Source organism: Lissotriton vulgaris, chromosome 12 (genome assembly GCF_964263255.1).
Source record: "Lissotriton vulgaris chromosome 12, aLisVul1.2, whole genome shotgun sequence".
NCBI classification, from domain to species: domain Eukaryota; kingdom Metazoa; phylum Chordata; class Amphibia; order Caudata; family Salamandridae; genus Lissotriton; species Lissotriton vulgaris.
Window position 1 is genome coordinate 593,740,027 of NC_141700.1, and position 16,595 is coordinate 593,756,621.

General features: G+C 46.9%; 1 protein-coding gene across 1 annotated transcript in view; it reads left to right on the forward strand.

Moving 5' to 3' along the window:
* The window catches only part of LOC147677799 (ATP-binding cassette sub-family C member 12-like), a 2,578,840-nt gene that overhangs the window by 288,802 nt on the left and 2,273,443 nt on the right, over positions 1-16,595 (forward strand). Inside the window, exon 4 of the mRNA XM_086945588.1 lies at positions 11,119-11,277. Coding sequence (XP_086801714.1) covers positions 11,119-11,277 — 159 coding nt within the window. The remainder of the gene's footprint in view (positions 1-11,118; positions 11,278-16,595) is intronic.

A 16,595-nucleotide genomic window follows, 5' to 3' on the forward strand; every position in this document is an offset into this window, starting at 1 on the left:
ACAAGTGATGGACCGAATGTGGATCAATGTCACACATTCCCCCAGTCAAAAGATCTGGGCCCAAATCCGCCGTTTTTTTGCACTCCACACCACCCTGGGTTAGACAATGGCGATATGCAAATCAGCTCTGACCCTGTTGCCCCATGGGAACAGTCCAGTCCGAACTACAAAAGCCATGTCCTTCCCAGAACGGAATCAAGCATCCGAGGACCGGACCGGTTTCGAGGTAACACCTCTCATCAGCCCGGCTAGCTTGACTCCAAGTGGTGTGGAGTGCCTGGGACCCACGTCTGGGCATCCCCAGCGCCCTTAGGGCGGCAATTGCAAAAACAACAAGTGATGGACCGAATGTGGATCAATGTCACACATTCCCCCAGTCAAAAGATCTGGGCCCAAATCCATCGTTTTTTTGCACTCCACACCACCCTGGGTTAGACAATGGCGATATGCAAATCAGCTCTGACCCTGTTGCCCCATGGGAACAGTCCAGTCCGAACTACAAAAGCCATGTCCTTCCCAGAACGGAATCAAGCATCCGAGGACCGGACCGGTTTCGAGGTAACACCTCTCATCAGCCCGGCTAGCTTGACTCCAAGTGGTGTGGAGTGCCTGGGACCCACGTCTGGGCATCCCCAGCGCACTTAGGGCGGCAATTGCAAAAACAACAAGTGATGGACCGAATGTGGATCAATGTCACACATTCCCCAAGTCAAAAGATCTGGGCCCAAATCCATCGTTTTTTTGCACTCCACACCAACCTGGGTTAGACAATGGCGATATGCAAATCAGCTCTGACCCTGTTGCCCCATGGGAACAGTCCAGTCCGAACTACAAAAGCCATGTCCTTCCCAGAACGGAATCAAGCATCCGAGGACCGGACCGGTTTCGAGGTAACACCTCTCATCAGCCCGGCTAGCTTGACTCCAAGTGGTGTGGAGTGCCTGGGACCCATGTCTGGGCATCCCCAGCGCACTTAGGGCGGCAATTGCAAAAACAAGAGCAGTGGCAGGAGGCAGATGTTCAGACACTGGGTGACCTCTACAGGGATGGCAAACTGACGCCTTATAAGACGCTGGTCCCCGAAGATGGTCTTCCCCCAGGGGAATTCCTACAACATCACTCCCTAATAGCGAGAATGACGGCCAGGTGGGGAGATATCACGGCGGAACCTGAGCAACATCTAACCATGCAATATCTTCATGTTATGGGTAGGGGTAGACACCTGGTCCGGTGGTTCGCCGCATCCCTACGAATGCACACGGAGTTCAGTTTGGCCCCACTTCGAGGCAAATGGGAACGGGATTTGGGATGGGCACTCACTGACAAAATGGGAGAAAATCCTTAAACGTCCGGTGCGCATCCCCAGAAACATGCGTTTTCCTCCAATTCAGCACTATGTTGTTCATAGGGCCCATCTCACACCTGAACTAATAAACAAGTATTTCCATAGGTCTGACGCGTCCTGCCCCAGGTGCGGGAGGTGGGAGCAGATCTTCTTCATCTCTTGTGGAACTGTTCTGGGCTGGGCACTTACTCGAGTGACATCAGTGAGCTACTCAGGAACTGTACCGGGCGTACTATCCCCTTTAACTGCCCTGAATACCTTCTACACCACTTCCAGAGACCGCCCAAAGACAAGGTTTCGTCCCGGTTCCTAGACCTGGGGATGGTAGTGGTGATGCGCCTCCTCACGAGGAGATGGAAGGCGCATGACCCGCCTGGCGTGCAGGCGTGGACCTCCTCCTTCCAGGCATGGGCCCGAGCGGAGTGGACTGCCATACGCAGGGAGGAAATGGTGGGACTTCGCAGGGAACCTATGGCAGAGCACTGGGAGCACATGCTTAATGCCCTACAGCCACCAGAAAGTAGCGCAAATGCGGGGGCTGCGAGGGATTAGATAGGCACACTGGGGGTTGGAGTAAACCGCGAGATGTTCCTATGTCTGGGCACTACACACGCTGTCCTGCTGAGATGTACAGGCTTATTATATAGGAACAGTTGTGGTTGGGGATGCGCGCGCATGCGGGGGCAGAGGGCCGAGGGGAAGGAGGGATAGGAAAGGGATAAGCACGAATGTATGTCTGTGCTCATGTCGCTGTTCGTTTTGCATTTTCCTTTTTATTTTACAGTTGTTACAAAACATCATCTCTGTATGCAGGTCTGGGATACGCAGACTCTCTACGCTGCAGCCAGCTTCAGGCGATTACTCCTAATTGTTGAGATACTTATATGCAATGTTGTGGTGCCCAATTGACATGTTATTTTGCAGTGGACGGAATACTCGACATTACTAAGTGAATGAATTGCATATAATGCTGCACCTACTGTACTGTTAAAATTCTAAATGCTAATAAACAGATTTGACCAAAACAAAATGATACCTCCAGTATGCCCCAGATAATGGGATAGCTGACAGGTGGGCACAGGCCAAATCCCCTTTTTGCATCACTCTGCAAACATGCCTCCAGGTGCACTGCAGCCCGGAGGATGAAGTCCATTTTAGTCCTAAGGTCCTCAGGACACAAGAGGACCTCTTCTCCCCACCAGCAATGCGCCAAAGGGCATGTTTACAGAGTGGTGTAAAAAGGGACATGGCCTCGGACCACCTCTCATCAATTCCACTGTGTGGGGCTTATTGGAGGTACCTGGTGGGCTAGTTGGCCCCCAGGGACTCTCAGGATTCAAGGATTAAAGCGGACCCCCTCACAAGGTTGTTTTTGAGCCCAGGGACCCGATCCCCTGCAGCAAGGCCTTGTTTATTAATATTTTGTTTTAATTAATAATACTGGAGGTGGGCTGCATGGCCCCCCTTCCCTGGGCTACTATTGCCCCGGGGACCCCATCCTCGGGGACAGGCCTAATTTTTTTTTTTATTATGGGAAGGGGGTCGCGTGGCCCCCCTCCTCAGGCCACTTATGGCCCTGGTGACCCCATACCCTGGGGCCGGCCTACAGTTAAAAAAATATATATTTTTGTCTATTATAAGTTTCATACAGAGTGCATGGTGTTCACTACCTTGTTATGAGCCTTTTAGTTTGACAAAAGGTGGTTACGCCCCTTTTATTGTGTTTGAAGAAGTAAACAGACTATAGGTGAATAATTTGTGATTAAAAAGGCCACTGGGCCGATTTGTGATGAAACTGTGCTGCCAGTTGTGCTCATAAACCACTTGGCTTGTAAATATGTGATTAGAAACGTATATATACAGAAGGGCAATGCGACATGATGAACAAGAGGCGTCAACCATGAATTGTAGACATTGAGTGAATTTTGAATTTATCAGTCAAACTGTTTAATTTAATTTGTATTTATTTATTATTATTATTTATTGAATTAATTTGCAATGTGTCTACATATCAATTGTAAAATTAATTTGTCTAAGAGCATGACCAATACACCCTCGCTGCCCCAATATGGCCAATATATATGTTGTAACTGTGGAAACAGATATGCTCATTAGCCACTCAGCTTGTGGACTAGGTGGTAGCAACACATGATTAAAAACATGTCTATACATAGAATACAATGCGACAAGAATAACAGGAGTGTTAAATCTGGGATTATGAACATTGAGTTAAATTAATGAACTCGTCAGTTAGACTATTTCATTTAATTTCTTTTAGTCTAATTTGTTTAAAATTTGCAACATGTGCATGTATCATCTGCAAAATGCATCAATTGTCAGCCACTACAATTTGCCCTCGCTCCACTCTTAATTTTAACCTATGTCACATTGATCTTCGAAAGAATCACCGCATGATGTTAATTCAGTCTGTTTTCAGTATCTATACTGCTAACCAACTTTGTCAGTCCGTCCTCTATGTTAATTAAGGGTGGGCGCAAAATCTGTTCTGCTCGGGGATTTTGCTGATTTTTGGCAATTTCCCGATCCACGAATCTTGCGAAATTGCCGAAAAATCTGCAAATCCGCTCGCGGGCAGATTTGTTCTTTTTTTTCCAGTATAGGTATCAACAAGTTGGCATCTACGTGAATAAATATGCAGGCAGGATTTATTCTGGCACGATGCTCCTGTCACAAAAATTAAACCTCAACAGGAAGCAGTTACAGATATAAAGAAGGTGCCCGAGTTGAAGCTCATATTCAGACATGTATTATAATTAGCCCAAACAACCAGTGAGCACGGTCTAGGCTAGGCAGGTGTGCTTCATCCCCATATCTACCATCTACAATTAGATGTAATCCTTGATGGAGGTCTTTGCATCCACAAGTTTCTCAAGCGCAATCCCTGTGTTCTTGCTGTGAACAGGAGGCTGCTTTCACCTCATCTGGTGCTCTGATCGGTCTTTGACCCTTTATAAACAAGAGGCATGTGAACTCGCATAGAAGCCTTGACCTTTTGGCACCGCCCCACACACACTAGGGTATGCAACGTCTTTCCGCCCTTTCCTGACTATGCTGGACAGCTCACTCGAGGGACCTCGGTGCATTTCTGCGTGGTGGCAAAGTAATAGACACAAGTGGTTAAGGTCACATTATGCAAATCCACAAGTTCGCCGATTTTCGCGAAAACTCGCTGAACTTTTCGCGATTTCGCGTGAATTTGCGGACCGCAAATCCGCAAATTTTGCCCATGGTTAATGTTAATGTAAATGCACTACAAATGGTGACTGGAAATGGTGATCTTTAGGCTTGTGAAAAAGACAGTCTCAATCAAAACGCGTTGCTTTTGATGATACACATGGCCTTTTGAAGTAATCCTGGAGAGCGACTCTTTCTTTGTGGTTTACATTGCTGCAGGAGATTTTTCTATGATATATATTACCTACCGACAGTCGCCAGTAGGTAGTTCTAGTTACCACCTAATTTCCATAGGAATAGCATGTTTTGATTTGCTAATAACGTTGGCGTAGTTTAACGAATCTTTGCAAGATTCTCTAAAAGAAAAGTCTCTCCAGGTCAGCTCCTATCCTGAAAGCTAGGGTTGATTTGTCAAGCGGGGTGGATGAAAACAAAAAAACGAAGTTTGGGTCCTGTGCTTTGTATTCAAAAAGCCCCGGGGTGGGTCAGGCCCTGGGGGCACTTATAAAAAATGTTGTGGGGGCAGCCCCAGGGATCACCACCTCCCTGGGTTTATTAAAATAAATGCAGGGGGCAAGTAGCCCCGGGGACCGCCACCTCCCTGGGGCTACCTAAAGAAATACGTAGGGGTCCCAACCCTCCCACGCTGCTCTGGGGACCGCCACCTCCCCGGAGCATTTATGATAATTGGTGGGGGTCTCGTTGCCCCCCTGAAGCCCTGGGACTGTCACCTTCTCTGTGCTAAAAAACATAATTAGTGGGCTCTCAAGCCCCCCACACTGCCCCGGGGACCACCACCTCCTGGGGCACTTAATATTGAGATTTTGGGGGTCCATAACGGACCCCCCAGCCCCGGGGAACACCGCCTCCCCGGGGCTTTAAAATAGAGGGAAGGGGCCATGCGGCCCCCCTCCTGGAGCCCTCGATGGCCCTGGGACTGCCACCCCCCAGGGCTAGCTCCTGCAGTGTCCCGGGGTGCCCACCCCGACACTTCTGTTTGCTATGGAAGGGCGGAAGCGAGAGCAGGTTTCCCTGCTCTCACTTCCAAAGTCCAAAGCTGATTGCTTTTCCTCACAAGGAGCTGCATGTCAGCAGCTCCCCATGTGGAAAAGTACTGCCGGCTCCCCCAGGATTAGGGGGAGCCAGCGGGACTGTGGGGGCATTGGGGCTCCTCCCACGGTCCCCAACGGTGAACCAGGCCCAGAGGGATTGGGTCCCCTGGGCCAGAAGTGCACAGGACATACGGCCCCCCTTCCCTGTGAATAATAATTTAAATAAAAATACGGAGAGTCCAGGCCCTGGGGCCTCGGAAGGGGGCCGCGTGGCCCCCTCCTAAAAATAAAAAACAAAAGGATGGCTAGGCCCCGGGGAATGGGGTCCCCGGGGCCAGAAGTGGCTCAGGATGGGGGCCACGTGGCCTCCTCCCCAAATAAAAAAAATTGAATAGAGATCGGCCCCGTGGGATGGGGTCCCTGGGGCCAATAGAGGCTTCAGGAGGGGAACCACGAGGTCCCCTTCCCATTTACATTAACAAAAGGGGGGTCAGGCCCCAGGGCCCAAAAAAAGGAAAGAGAAGTGGGCCACACAGCCCCCTTCTTAATTAGTTTTTTTTAAAGCTGGCATCGCAGCTACACCCCGCCCCCTCCCTTCAATCCTGAGGTTCCCTGGGGGCAAACTAGCTCACCAGGTACCTCCAGTATGTAGCAGGGAGCTGCGTTGCAGAGAGGTGTTCACAGGGCACGCCCCTTTTTACACCTATCTGCAACACAGCTCTGGGGCGCTTACTGGAGGTAGCTGGTGGGATAGTTAGCCCCCAGGGACCCATGTGACTCTCACCCTGTCATAGCAAACTAGCTTTGGATTTTGGAAGCTGGAGCAGGACACATGCTCTTGCTTCCAAAATCCAAAGCTGATTGCTTTTCCTCATGAGGAGCTGCATGTCAGCAGCTCCCCATGTGGAAAAGTAATGCAGGCTCCCGCAGGATGCGGGGAGCCAGCGGGACTGTGGGGGCATTGGGGCTCCTCCCACGGTCCCCAACGGTGAGGCCAGAGGTATATATATATACATATATACACATTAAAATCTAGTTATACATTATATACACATTAAAAGTTAGTTATGGAGTCAGGAGTGAGGTTGCTGTAAAGGAAGGAGGTATGTTCTGATCTTTTTCTTCTGTGCCCTTTATGATCTGCTGCTGTCTAAATTGGAATGTCAAGGATGTCACTATGTGTATATGAGAATGTGGAGGTCAGCTGGAGGTAGAGACTAAGCAGGAAGTTGTGCAGCACCTGGTGGGATATCCAGCAATATACTTAACATCCTTAATACTTTACTGGATGGAGTTAGCTATCTACCTAACACCAGATAGAGTTTATTTGTACATCTTTATACTGGCGATGAGTTTTAATGGCAATACTTTGCAACAGCTGAAGAAAGAAAATAAATTATAAGAAGAGAGAAACGTAGAACGATAACTGCATACGCCACTGTGGGCTACAGCAATAGGACATACAGCCTTCCCTAGAAAGAAAGAAGTAACATTGAGTTCTTAGGCTGCTAAGCCTTAAGAGAAAAATAAAACATAAGATGTGTATGGCCCTACAGAGAAATGACAATCAGTGGCTGCAGGCACTAGAGTTTCTATAATCCCAGAGAAGGCCATGGCTGCAATGAAAGAATACCTGAATAAAACAACAAGTGTCCCTAGGGTGAGAAATGAGGACAGACGGAGAGTAACAGAAGAACACAAAATTTAGCAGCTACCGTGTCTCAAAAGAACTGTATTTGGGGGTAGGTTCCTTGTGTAAGGGCCAGTTCAATGGAGAGCTGGATCTAGAAGAAAATGTGTGAATGATTCTGCTGAGAATTAAGTGTTTTATACCATTGTTTTGGTATCTGGTAGTTCATACATGCAGATGCAAGGCAGATGTAAGGTGTGGTTGTTAATCAAACCTGTATTCATTATTAAATCTGCTGCAGTAGTGGTGTTAGTATGTATTTATTAGAATAAGCTTGGAGAATACTGATTTCATGTTGTGAGATTGTTCTCTGTAACTATAGGAGCCCAGAACAGCCAGCTGGGTGGGTGCATTTTCCTTCCTTGGCTACTATGTTCATGTTATGACAGCCATACTATGGGAAAGAGGGTATTGCTTTAAGTTAATTGCAACATTAACTTTATTAGTCCTGTCAAGCAGAATTTGGAGAATATGAGGCATGAAGGCAATGATTGTAGCCCAAGCAAGCCGAAGAGTTATGTTTTCCAGTCTTTACACATGGTGGAATACATTTTATTAGGTGGATTCTTGCGGGAGAACATGGAAAAGAGGTACATATGAATCAAGTACCAACGCCCTAAACAGTAAACACAGAAGAGCTACTGATGCATATCTACTGATAACCCTAGTTTATTGCATAATACAATGATGAGTGCACAATAGAATGTAAGGTCTTCCTTATAACAGGATTGAATTCAGCAGTGCATGGTCAGAAAGCCCTAAACGTTAACAGTGGTGATGTGTATTGTGCAGAGTGCACTTTGAGATGGTAAGCGGTAGTGATATGTTGTGCAGAATGCCCTAGTAAAGGGGTGAATGCAGCTGGCATTGAGCTATCTGATGTGCTGGGATCTCTTTCTTCCCTGCCCTTCATGATCTATTGATGCCCACCCTCAATAATGTTCAGTATAGGATGTTAGGGTGTCCTCCTGGGTATGTGGCAATGTGGAGATCAGTTAAATGAAGAGCCTCAGCAGGAAGCTACCCAGACAAGTTGTAGGAGGAGCCTGAGAATGAAGTTACCCGGTGTTGGATCAGTTTTTTCTGTGGTCTTCATCATTTCTTTCTGCCCACCCTGATGTAATATTCTGTATGGGAGGATAAGGCTGTCATTCTATGTACGTGTAGAACAGTTAAATGAGGAGTGAGAGCAGGAAGCTATCTAGCTTCTCCTTGGGCAATTAGACAGATACCTAGCATTTTGTACTTTTCTTCTTAATAATGGAGCTAGGATTTTAGATCTGTTGTAACCTATGCATACCCCAATGAAAACCAAAAACAACATAGGAAATCATCAGCACTCGTTTCATTTTCAAAATAATTCAATGAGTTGGAGAGAACCCAGAAACTCATGGATTGAGCAGGGGCTGAGGTGTCAAAAAAAAAGCAAATAGATTTCTTGCATTCATAACCCACCTTACAATCACTACCCTCCTCATACCTGAGCTAGTGAAGAAATTAATGCATGGGTGTTAGAAATTGGGTTACTGGTTTACTGGGGTATGAGCCCTAGTCAAATAGCAACCACAATCATACTCAGGATAACCCTAAAATAAACCCGTGCTCACCCTCTGGTAGTTTGGCATGGAGCAGTCAGGGTTAACTCAGAGGCAGAGTGTAAAGTATTGGTGCAACACTTCAAACTGTAAAATAGTGAAAACACTACACAAAAATATCCCACACCAGGTTGAAAAATAGATCTGATTTTAATAAATAAAAAAATCCAATTACAAGAACGGGATACATTGAGTTTTAGAGTTCATAGTGAAAACTAGTACCAAAACAGCGCTAAGCGCTATTGGGGATGTCTGGTTGTACCGGAACAAAGGCCCAACTTCATGCCAACCGCAATGGTGCACCAGCTGGCTGCAGGGACCCAACTATGCCTTTTGAACAGAGTACCTTAAATCCTGTTGTAGAATGTTGTGTGTAGTCACGTCGAAGATGCAGCATGGCCCTGTTGTGTGTACCTCAAAGATCCAATAGACAGGGCTTGTCATGTAAAGTCCGGTGTCAGGGTGGTGATGCACAGCTGAGGCGATGCGATGCGTCAATTACAATGAGTGGTGACGCTGTGATGCAGAGCATTATCATCTTCTTTGAGGCTGCTGTTGATGAGAGATGCAAGGAGCTGCATCAGGGAAAGCACATCACAAGCGGCGGTCCCAAAGGCGATGCATTGTTCACAAGATGTTGGTTGCAGAAAATGTGGGTTGCAGCTGCGATGCACGTCTTTTGTGATGGGTCCACTCCACGCAATAGCAACAATGAGTCTGTTTTGCTTGGGGATTCATAGCTCAGCAGAGTAGATGCATCAGTTCCACTGGCAGGCACCTTAGGCACCCTTCCAATAGTCCAGGACTAGGGTGCAACACCTCGCACAGTAGACTCATAGATGGCAGAGTCCAGGTGCCTGTTATGTTCCTGAGGCTTCAGATCAGAAGCCCAGCCAAGTAGCCCTTGGAGTCACTTTGGGTTCTGTGGGCTAGAGATGTAAGTGCAGTAGTTCTCATTCAGGCCAGAGGGCAGCAGGCAGCAGATCAGCACAGCTAAGCAGGAGTCTAGCAGAGTGCAATCCAGCAGAGTTGCAGTCCTTCGTCAGCACAGCAGTCTTTCTTCCTGGCAGAGTATCCACAGGTCCAGAAGAGTACTTAAGAGGTGTTGGCTGAGGTCCAGTACTACCAGGACTCGTAACACTTTAAAGTACATGTTTTATCTTTTAAATACTTTGCAATCTGGATTACTCAGGGCCTACTTTAGAGGTGACATATATGTATAAAAAGGGAAGGTTTGGGCCTTGAAAAACGTTTATTTTGCCAGGTCGACATGGCAGTATAAACTGAACACACAGGTTCTGCAGTGGCAGGCCTGAGACATAGTTAAATGGGGGTTACTAACGTGGGTGGCACAAACAGTGCTGCAGGCCCACAAGTAGCAATTAATTTACAGGTCCTGGGTACATGTATTACCACTTTACTACTGACTTATAAGTAAAATAAATATGCCAATTGGGGATGAACCAATATTGTTATGTTTAGGGAAGAGAGCACACCCACTTTAGCACTTTTCTTTGCAATGGTAAAGTGTACAGATTCCTAATACCAGTAAAAACAAGGTCAGAAAATGATAGAGGAAGGTTAAAAGTTGAAGGAAGACTACCCTAAGGCTGCCAGGTCTAACAGTGGGTTTCAATGGGTGGGACAGTGTACAGACTGTGCTTGCAGCACACTGGTGAAGAACAACATACATACAAACAATCCTAAAAATGAGAGATAGTAGCAGTCTGGGAAATGACAAACAAAATCATAAAATCAATAAAGAAAGAGGCTACATAAGTCCCTTTTGGAGAATATGGTTTATGAAACACAAGGGTCTACCTCAAGAAACTAGATGGTAGGCTTCAGAGCAAAAGAAAGTAAGCATATGCTGTTTTTGGATGGGTGCCAGAAATAAATGGGATGACAGCTTATATGTATCATACTTGTAACAAATAGTGCAAAAGACAACAGTAACTAACTATCTCAATTAATGAAACCTTTTTTTATGATCTCTTTCTCTTTAAAATAGCCCATTATGTTTTGACAAAACATGCTAGAAAGACATTGAAAACTGCACACTATGCACACCTGTCAGAACCCCCTTGACATGTGGTGGTTTGTGTGTGCCTCATCGACATTTCGGAAAAAGAATGTTGCTGCCTCACTTATAGCAGAAACATGATTAAGACAGTGAGAGCCTAGAGGTGCTGACTTTGGCACAGGTTACGCTAATGTTTCTTTTTTACTTTTTCTCACCAGGCCCGCCTCTCTGAATCCCATAGATGATGCAGGACTGATCTCCTTCACCGCATTTTCATGGCTGACACCTCTTATGATGACAGGATACAAAAAACATCTGACTGTAGATGACTTACCACCACTGTCATACTATGACAGTTCTGATGTAAATGCAAAAAGGTATTTTGAGATAAAGAAATTAGAATGTAAATGTGCAGTCATGTTCTTTGTGTCTATCGATAGTGAATAAGACTCGCTGCATAATAACTCTAACTTCAGCCAAGAAAGGGCAATCCAACACAGGGCTGGCTTTAGAGCAGAGTTACTGGTGCAGTCACACCTGGCGCTGACCTCGAGGGGTGCGTGTTAGAAATGGGGTTTCTGGTTGGCTAGAGTATGCTTAAGTCAGGTAGAGCTCACCACTCTAGTCAGGGCTAGTAAGTTACTCACCAAAGATAACCTGTGCTCACCCCTTGGTAGCTTGGTACAGAGCAGTTAGGCTTATCACCAGATGCAATGTTTAAAGCTCTTGCACATCACACTCACACAGAAACAGACAGAAACACAATAAGTACACCACAAAACAGACTGCTCACAGGATTATATAAAAACATTAAATTATATTGTACATAAATCATAGACCAACACAGCATTGTTCATAAATACTGGACATACAATGCCAATCCTGAGCTCATACTCATTATCATGAAAGCGCAAGGTAAAAATGGCATTATTAGAACATCAGGGCATGAAGTGTCGCAGATTACGAAAGGAACCACATGAATCATACATTATGTGCAGAGTATGGGAAGCAGGGGGAATGCATGAATCATTCAATATTACCATCACTACATGTATCATCAAACCTCACCATATACACCTAAGGTGCTGCACTCCTGCACTCCAATTAGGATTTATGTGGTAATTAGGCTTTATAAAGAGGGCACAGAAGCTCCTGTGTGTCCATTACAGGGCCTACAGTAGTTAAGGCAGTCTTCCTCAATAAACAGGCAGGCCTCCATTGAGGTCTTGCCCTGTATGGCCGCGATCAGTACATTTACCCCAAGGGACTTTCAGATGTTGGGTCATGACACATCCTACTCAATCCAGCAGGAGGACCTCCCCTGGATCTCCTGCAGGCAGAATTAGGAAAGGCAACTGCCTGCGACCACACAGAGAAGCTGCAGACCAGCACAGCCATGTGTGAGGGCAGGTCACAGCCTGTACAAATATAAATTCACCCGACTCCCCCTCCCAGCCCAGGAATACTATCAGCATGCAGATGGATGTAGATGCCTCGCATGTCACACCCGGACCTTCCTGTGTGATGGGTGTCTGGAAACTATGCACAAATGGCAACTGTCACTCTGCCTTAGATGTGAATTGGAGTCAGGATGGAAAACCCTAGATTTATAATCACATAAATTCCCACTTTCTAAAAGCAGCATTTCTAAAATGGTCATGAAAAAATCCAACTATACCAGTAGGCCGGATTTCTTACTGTCATTCTAAACATTCCAAACATGGAAATGATGCTCTCTTAAAATCAGGAATTAGCACTCAAACACACATAAGGGAATTCCCAATAGAACGTTAGTCACTGTCAGGACATGCCACACAATAAAGGCACATGCCCTACCTTTTACCTACACCACATGATGCCCATAAGGCTACCTAGGGCCTACCTTAGGGGTTACCTATATGTAGTAAAAGGGGAGTTTAAGGCTTGGCAAGTAGCTAGTCAATGTGGCTGCACACAACAGATGCAGGCCCTGCAGTGACTTGCCTGAGACAGCTTTCAAAAGCTACTTCAGTGGGTGGTGCAATCAGCGCTGCAGGCCCACTAGTAGCATTTAAATTACAGGCCCTGGAGGGGCATGGCCAAGATGGTGGCAGGTTAAGATCTTTTTCTTGTCTCTCCTGCCAGTCACCAGCCCAACACATCAGCGCTGGCCTCTCCAGCAAGAGAACGTGGCATCTACAGTCGGCCCCCACTTGGAAACAGGAGAAAGGCAGGTGCATTGAAGCCCGGGGGTTGCAGCCGGCTGCCACTCACTTGTGCACAGAGCTAGCCCCTCTCCCACTGACATTGCAATAAGGTCCTGAGGACCACAGAGCTGGATGGCTGGAAAAGGGGTATGCCTGCCCCAACCTGAAGCGAAGCACGGCCAGTCGTGGCAGGCAGCAACTGGAGTGGCGATGCAGAGAGGCCCCCTAGGAGACATCAGATAGGATTGCAAGTGCTGGAGCACAGATGTTCTGCCTGAGGCAAACAACTTCAGCCCAGACCTGCTGGGTTAAGTGAGTATGCTGGCACAAAGGTGTTTGGAGACAATGCCCTAGGGTCTTGCAGCCTCTATCAGTGGGCGATGAGAGCAGCGGAGCAGAGGAACCCACTATCCCAGTGAGACTATGTGAGGTGGGATTTCGGGAGGCTGGAAGGCTTGAAAGATATGGACTGAGCCTGCCCACCTGGCTACACCTGAACTGGATTGAATTGATCAGTAGAGGTGCATTAAATGGGACAAGGACGCACATCTGATTTGCGGAGGATGACAGAATCTGCTCATAGTGATAAGCTGAAGTTACACCGTTTGCTGGGACATATGCAAGGGTGCTACTTTTCTTGCCCCCCATTAGCGGCCAGGGCATGGCCTCGCCCCATGATTAAAGCCTACAGGACCTAGGGGACTTTTGAACACAATGAGACAGTGGGAGTTGCGCCTGAGGCCTGTGCTATGGGATAGCTACCGCAGAACCCTGAGAGCTGGAGAGTACAAGAGGAGTCCCTTCTTGCTGAGAGTGGCCATGGGCTTGACCAACGGGCACCTCCTGTGAGGCATACACAGAAGAGAGACCTGTCCAGAACTTCCAAACCCATTTTCCCTTGAAGACTTGTCTTGAGGGCTCTCAGGGTGGTGGTAGGTCAATTTGGGCTCACGACGTGAGGCACTGGCAGGTCCTACAGTGATTGATGTCAACAATGGTGATCGGCCGAACCAAGAAAGACCGCACTGTCAAAGCAATGCTAAACCGACCACCAGGGGACTCATCCAGTGACCCCCTTCCATCGAACCCTCTGCGGTAAGAGGGTGAGAGTATGGTGGAGGAGCATGTGACATGCTTCTTCATGGAGTATCTATTCATGTCTTTGAGAGATAACCTGCAGGCTGTCGAAAGAGACCTCTCCAGGACATCAAAAAATGTAGAAAGGACATAGACTTGTTAGAGGACCTCATTGCAACCCTGTAAGACAGAAGAGATTGTCAGGAGAAGGAACTTGAATCCCTCCAGCAGGAGGTCATCTGCTCTGCGAGCTATATATAGACTTGCAGGCCCACATGGAGGTACTTGAGAACAGATCTCATCGGAACAATGTTGCATACAAGGCATTGCTACTAAGGCGGAAGGGAGGACATCTTTAGCTATGTCAGCGACCACTTCCTAGGGGAGCCCTGAGAAACTGAAATAAAGGTTGACCAAGTACATTGTGCTGGACTGCCACGCTCGAGCACAACCCTCCCAACAGACATTCTAGGTCTAGGAGGAAATATTGTGGTAAGCTCTGGAGAAGCACCCTATCACACTATAACCATCAGAGACCAGACCCTAACACCATATCAAGAGAAGAAAGAGTTCCAGGCTTTCACCATGCACCTGGGAAACAAAGGGATACCCTACTCTTGGGGACATCCATTTAGCCCAAAATTTCAATTGGAAGGGAAACTTTTCCAACTAAGTCCTTATCAGAGGGCCGCCAGGTCCTGAGGTTGGACCTGCCTTTGGGGGGTATGGCGGGGTCTGACTCTTCCTTCCCTAACTAAGGAAACGGCAGTCAAGCTGGCAGAGACGTGAGCACAAGGAGAGACGACTCACCACGACCCCGCAGAGATAGGCAAGGGGCAGCAGGCAGCAATTGAGGCAATTCCTATTGCGCTGGCCAAGAAGGACGACACTTCGGAGGACAGCTCATCTAGCAGACTTATGTAGGGCAGATGGGCTGGGTGGTAGGCAGGGGATGGGCATTATTGCCAAACTTTATGGGCAAACTCGCAGACTTGCAACACAGTGGTACTGAAAGTACGTTGTTGCTCCAGTTCTCAAATTATGCTTTTCTTCTTTTCCCCTTGTTTTATCACTGTGGTTTACACTTATCTGCACAGCTGACACAATGACAAGAACACAGGACACTCATTGGGACTTCTATTGCAACTAACGGGCCCCTTAGACCCAGCAGGCTGCTTAATCCTATAGCTTACATCAATCTAGATATTACCAATTCATGCCACACAACTTAGGGTTCTCACCCTTAATGTTAGAGGGCTACATAACCCGGTAAAACGCAGAAAGGAATTGTCATATTTAGAAAACTCAGGAGCAGACATCTGTCCCCTTCAGGAGACTCACCTGCTCTCAAAGAATTTCCACTACTTTCCCACACCAGTGTTTCTCCTTGGCCTCCACGAAGACAGCAGGGGTGGCCATACTGGTGGCACACTCCTTCAGGGTGAGAGGAGAATAGTAAGGGGCTAAAATTAGGGGCAGAAATATCACTTACCACTTCATGCTGGGGGTGCCAGTTCCTGCCATCGAGCAAGGCACTACAGACGTATCAACGCCACCGTCACTAAACGCAGATTGAAGCCACGTACCCAACGGGGCACGCTTCGGTAAAAAAAAACCTCCACTATTGAGATGTAATTAGCCCCTCGCGGTTCCCTGCCTCTTCACTGCGGACTTCAAGGTTGTCATCACTTCCAAGAACTCTATTCACTTAGCATCCTCCCCTCAGTGCTATGAGGCATTGTGTTTAAAATTCCAGGCAAATCATTCTTTTAGTCCTTATGATGATCCCTTTAAACTTTTGAGCTTGGGATCGAAACGTCTTCGACACACTAAATAGTGTCACCGTTTTCCATTGTATATGTAATAACGTGGTCACTATGTTCGTTAACTTGTTTTCATTTGTATGCTAACTGCAAGCTTTCAGTGCTCCAGTTTTTTTTTTGCCTGTGTCCTTGTTTTCTCCTCTGATGTATGCTTATTGTTTGCTTGTTCCTTTGTCTCTTCAATCGGGTGCAGGATTGCGTCCCTTTGTATCATCCATTGATTGGTGAAAAATACCCGTATCTACATAATAAAAGTCGTTGCCCGGTTGGGCATTGAAACTTTATAGTACACATCAAGGTCTATATTGCATTTGTTTGTGGTTTCTATACTTGTTTCCTAAGGACCATTGTTCTATACAATAAGTGATTAGTGGGGAGCTCTATCTACACTCCAAATGATGGGCAGGAGGCATTTCTACACACAGCACTACCAAAGGCATTTTCTACTACTGGCAGTAGGGTGTTGCTAAGGGGGACCTTAATACAATATTTGATAATGCTCTAGACACATCGTTGCAGAGGCATAGGCAAGCAGGGGCGCTATCAGAGGGAGGACACAAGTGGCTGAGAGACCTAGTACATAGGTATCTAAGGAGGGCCTTTCATCCA